This window comes from Buceros rhinoceros, unplaced genomic scaffold (genome assembly GCF_000710305.1).
Source record: "Buceros rhinoceros silvestris isolate BGI_N320 unplaced genomic scaffold, ASM71030v1 scaffold1893, whole genome shotgun sequence".
Lineage (NCBI taxonomy): Eukaryota > Metazoa > Chordata > Aves > Bucerotiformes > Bucerotidae > Buceros > Buceros rhinoceros.
Genome location: NW_010401610.1, coordinates 40,335 through 46,088, shown reverse-complemented (window position 1 = coordinate 46,088; position 5,754 = coordinate 40,335). Strand labels below are relative to the sequence as shown.

At 38.0% G+C, this 5,754-nt stretch overlaps 1 protein-coding gene across 1 annotated transcript in view; it reads left to right on the top strand.

The window, feature by feature from the left end:
* Positions 1-2,408: 2,408 nt before the first annotated feature.
* The window catches only part of ZPLD1 (zona pellucida-like domain containing 1), a 21,029-nt gene continuing 17,683 nt past the window's right edge, over positions 2,409-5,754 (top strand). Inside the window, exon 1 of the mRNA XM_010132316.1 lies at positions 2,409-2,514. Within this exon, the coding sequence (XP_010130618.1) occupies positions 2,409-2,514 (106 nt within the window). The remainder of the gene's footprint in view (positions 2,515-5,754) is intronic.

Here is a 5,754-nt window from a genome sequence, read left to right as displayed (position 1 = left end):
GCTGCCTAGATTCTTGCTTGGCAAGGCTGGCCTCTCGGGTGCTTTCTAGCCTTGCAGTTCTCTTGAGAAATGAAAAATAATCCATGTTCCTAACTCATTTAACTGAAATCAGCAGCAGTCAGCTCAGCTGGTGATGTGGATCTGCATGTTGATCTGTATGCAGATGAGTCAATAGCCAGAAAGGAAGTAGGACATTATTGGTTGTGTTAAAATCTGACTTGTTCTGAATACACTTAGAGAACTAATACTATAAATACTTAATGTCTTAATTCAACTTTGTTCCTTAGCAATCATGCCTCCTTCCTCTGAAACACGGCAGTAGAAATTAAGTTTAATAATTAAAATTTCAGAATTTATTCTAAGTTCTGCTTTTCATCTAAAATAATAGCTACAGCTTTGACAGTGTCATCTTTCATTAAATTCTTTTCAAACAGGGTGGTTTTTTGTGGTAGAAAAAAATACTGTGGCTGTTAGAAAATTGAAGCCAGATTTATATCTTGGTAAATTGCCTTTGATTTATACCATTGTAATGGACATCAGAAACCAGCTTATATACAAGAGAACAGTAATAGCCACTTTATCTATGTAACTGTTGTACAAGCGAAGGTAAGGCTCCAGTACACTGGAGAAATGCCGATTTCCCAAAGGGAAAAAAAATTTTCTTTCCAAATAAAGAATAAGTTTTCATAGTAAACAAACAAACAAAACATCACCTTACTTCTCTGCTTGAGAGTAATGGAGAGTGTGAGGAGATCGTGAAAATACAGATGTTTCATAGCAACCCAGTTAGAAATTTTATTTTCCTTCTCATGTTTTCACATTATCAGCATTAGATGCACGTGCTGTCAACCTCCACAGGAATTTAATGGAAAAGGTGCAGAGGGTCAAAGAGCATCTTTGTTTAGTTTTATATCCACCTGAACCTAAAAGGAGGATGTATTGTTGCTGTAGTTACACTTTGTGGAAGTTCGTAGAACTTGCTAGCAATACTGCGTTTTGGGTATGGTAGGAAAAGTTATAACTGACTGACAAAATATGCATGCTTAGCAGGAAGGTGGCATTTTCAATTCTCCATTTTTATTCTGTGTACTTCCAAGCAGAATTACATAGGAGCGAATGGCCAGACATTCGAACATGACTTTGACTTTTTAGGAGAGTATGGCTCAGTGTTTTTGTAGTTGGTTTGTTTGCTGACAAAGAGACTCTTGGAAGTGTCCTCTATGGGTCTGTCTTTCAACACAAGGCTTTAAACCTCACTTTGTGTATTCTGTGAGCTACTGGAAGCCTTTCTATTAACTTGAGCAGACTTCAGCTCAAACTGATGTGTAGCCATGAAAGATCCAGTTAAGAGTGAGCGTTTGTGTCAAAGGTTCTTTTTATGTGCTCTTGCCAGCCTTACCCAGCAGTGCCTGACAACCACTTGCCATGACAGACACAGCTGCATTTAGGTGTCCTGCATCCACAGAGTTTACAAGTGTTTGTTGATATTCACTTGGAGAAAGGTGATGATCAGCATCTCTGTATCTTAAAGAAAGCAAACCTCCCAAATCTTAGGATTGCTCAGTTCCTGTCTAGGCAAATGGAGAGCATTGCCACATTTGAGGACCACATCAGCAGAGATATTATCTAGGATTACAAAATCTTATAAATAGATAAATAAAAAACCTAATAACACTCAGTAACACTTCGATTCATGGACAAAAATCTCAATATTTTGGGATATTTTTGATAAAAGCATGAAACAGGTATTTTTTGGTTGTACTAAATATCACAGGTATTATACCTTGGAGTTTTTCTCTTAGGAGGAATTAATTAGTCAAGACACTAGAAATTCCAGATATATGTTGCCAGATATAATTCAAGTAGATGCAAGTGTACAGAGTTGGCACAGACATAGGCTCAATGCAATTGCATGTGTGGTTCAAATAACAGACTTTTGGCAAATAGATATGAACTGATTTTTATTGTAGGACTTTGAGCCTCAGAATTGCTCAGCAAGCCATTTATCTGTATGGTTTTCAAGGACTTGGCTTAAATAAAACTATTGTTCTAAAATGTTGTCCCCAAAGGATTTTTACATGGAAATGTCAAGAAAGCTGTTGAAGTTTAAATATTTAAGCAATATCAAATATATTTTAGAGGTTTTTTCTTTTATATCATCCTTGAGTACTTTTTTTGTCACAAGTTATGTTTAAAAGCTATAGAAGTTAATAGAAATTACACATTACTCAGAGCAGAGAAATGGGCACTGCTGCCTGTGGCCTCTTTCCCATAAACTCGTGAGCTTTATCCCCAGTTCCTTTGCTGGAAATCCTCACCTCCCAAGTGTTTAAATGTCTGCAGTAAGCATGTTTAATGCAATGAACAGATGTGTGTAATAACCACCTAATGTTTTGCTAGGTTTTGCAATGGAACAGGTATGGTTACTGCTCCTGCTGACGATTAAAGCGCTTTCAGTGACTGCTCAGTTCAATGGGTACAACTGTGATGCTAACCTCCATAGCAGGTTTCCTGGTAAGTGTTTAATAGACTTTGTTCTAATGGCTTCTTTATTGTCTTGGTTTAAAGCAGTGCTTATTTTTAAATACAGAACTTTAAATCTGTCTGAAGCCTGAGGGTAGGGCTCCACATTAAGTGAGAGTTGACTATCTCTGTGACAATGAAACTCCTGTAATGTTGCACTTTACTTTCTTCTTAATTGCACGGTGGGTCAAATTCAGCCTAGTAGTAATGAATACAACTCCTCTCACATCGGTGGAGTTTGACCTGCTTTTGCCAGAGCTCAGCTGTCCAAGAAATTAATCAGAGGTCATGTTGTTGTAAATGTTCTCTATAGATTTCAGAGTCTGAAACTTCTGTCTGGGTTTTCTTTCATGTTTTGTTTGGGTAAGATAATACAATTAAGTCCTTTTAGTTAAATAAAAAAAAATATATAATTATTTTTGAGCAAAATTAAATTGATAGCAAAATATAGTGCCTCACTTCAACATTAAGTGCTTGGTTAAGAACAAGTGAAGAAATGGTATGTATGTATGATGTACACTCATGTAGATGTGAGAAAATGGGAATTGAGTAATTTTGGGGACATCAGATATCTGGAGCTGTTAATACAATGAAAAAGAGAAATGAAATTTCAGTCTTAGTGACATGTGGATCATGGTTTACTTGCTAAAGAATGCTTTTAATCCCTGTTACATTGCTTGCCCTTCTTGCCTCAGTTGTTTCTTGGGCAGAATAATAATAAAAAATGCTGTAAATACTGGCTGACTCTCATCTTGTGTTTCTGGGGTAGCGATTGAATTGAACAGTATAGCAATGAACTCTCAATAGAGAGTTATGCTGTAATAACTTTCAGTGTTGTTGCTTTCTGAATAATAATAGTTTTGATCTTTTCCAGGAAGGATCATCTCTTTTATTTAACTTAAGTTTGCAGAAAGCCTACAGTCCATTTGCTGTTTCCAGTGTTACCACCACACTGCTAGGTGACTGCTTTGACATAAAGACCAACAGTGGATTTCATCCTTTTTCAATTAATTGATGTGAATAAGACATACAAAGAAGATCAAATAGATTGTCTCCACCCCTGACAAAATCTCTCTTTAACTGAGTATTTCACAAACTGCTTCTATATTCCGCTTCTTAGGTAAAAGTTTTACCTCAGAAGTGTGGGTGAGTTGTGCCCACCTGCTTCAGATATACCTTTCATAGTTTTTCATGTAATTGTTTTTCTGTTTCTTGCTTCTTGAAAGGATTACAACAGCTAGAAGGAAATTTATATTCCTCTTTCTGTACTTTTTAAATTTTTCTCTGGTAATTTTTTTTACACCAGTCCCGTACCAAGGTTTTATATTTTCAATGTGATACACATGAATTGAATCCAGCTCTTACTGTGGGTATTTAGGGGCCTCTTGCAGTTCTCCCTCATAAAAAAGGGTCCTATCACATTCTGTATCTGCCCGAACTCAGGAGAAAATATGTTTAGGTTACAAGTAAACAGAATTTTTTTTTTTATTATTTTTTTAGTAAATGCTAATCACCTGGCACTGCCCATAGGAGTGAAAGTAGAGTCCTGCTCTTTCTTGGTTTTGATCTCAGGTAGTAAAGATTCAAAGGTTAATCACCAATCTTAGTGCTGATTTTGAGAGCCAGGAAAGAAAAATAATTCTGCTTTTTAGTCGTGTATTTGAGGTGGAGATAAGCGGAAATCCCTTTTGTGCCCAAATTTGACAGGTATTATTTTCAGTATGCAGAAAGGACTGCTATGTAATGGGCTGGGGCTAGTGGAGCTGAGAGAGTCTGCTGGAACCCTATTTTCTGCGTTTAAGAACCCCAGAAGACAAGTGAGAGAGCGTCTGCAGGGAGAAGGGTCTCACTCTTGCTATGCTTGTGTGCCCAGTGCTTGGCTCAGGCTGTGGCTTTGAGGGTGCTGGCCTCACTGCCTTCAGAGTCCAAATGGGTTGGGAAGTGGTGAGAGAGAGGCCAGAAAGAAGAGCTTTTCAAAGCAAGTGTCTCTCCAGGATGAGGTACTGCTTGCAGTGCCTGGTTATGGATAGATTTTCTTCCCACTCCTTATTTGTTCCACACAAGAAATCTTCGTTGTTGTCAGCTGAAATTCCAAACATGGGTTTAGAATATACTTTCTTGCTGAGATTTGTGGTGTGCAGATACCAGCAAAGCCATTGGCTTTTGAAGTAGTCTGCCTTTTTCCTTTTAACGCTGTGAAGAGCAGAAGTTGTCTTCAGCAAAGACAAGAAATTAAGCCTTCCTAAAGGAGCCTTGGTGCTCATCCACTTTTCATTTGTTTGTGCTTTTATCATTCATTGCTTAGATGACTTCTTGCATAGGGATGGTGCTACATAAATAGGATGATAAATAATCAGGCAGGACTTTTGTTTCTGTAGTTTGCAGGTTTGTTTTGGAGTGTAGGTATGCAATAGTCAGCATATTTGGTAGATTGAAAATTCTGTGACTTCTTATATCAAAAGCTAGATGTGTTCTAGAGAGTACATAATAAGGTTAGATCCTGCCATCCTTCAGAGAGCTGCTGGAGAAAAAAGATTTAATTCTGCATTGCAGTAAAGCATAGCTTTTAGAGGCTTTTTAGGTGATGGAGCCATAGCAGTCCGACTGTCTTCAGGTGGGAAACACACACTTTTGATTCATGGGGCTCTTGCTTTAAGTAAGTACTAAGTGCTTAGTAGCAGCTCAGAAAATATTGCTGCTTTTTCACACAGACTATGCATTTTAATTCACTATCAAAGCAGCAGTTTTATCAAAGAGGAGGCTCATGCAGAGAAGCTAGTTTTGAACTATAAGTGTCTTTGCACTCCTTTTCTGGTGGAATGACTTTTTGTCAATGCAGTGGTGTCCTGTGGCAAACTTGTTCTCTGCAAGTTTTTTGCTGACTGCTCTGGGGTGAGTCTTGGCCATGTATGTAAGCATACCAGAACAGAAGCAGGCAGTGGAGCTGTCAGCGTTTGGCTCGTTACCATGGGTCTTGTCCTTGATGCAAGATGTTCTCTGTTACTGTAGTACCTATGTACCTCTTGCACTTTACTCTGTTTCATATGTGATCCCTCTCTGAGTACTGTTGACTATAAGTAACTTGTATAATTTGAGTGAAAATGAAGCTAAGTGGCTTGCTTGTATGGAAATTATGGCACAGGTTGTTATATTTAAGGCCCCATTAGCTGGGTGACCTAGCCTTCAAACCATTGCTCGACTCAGAAAACCAGAAGATTTTACTGCAGGAAT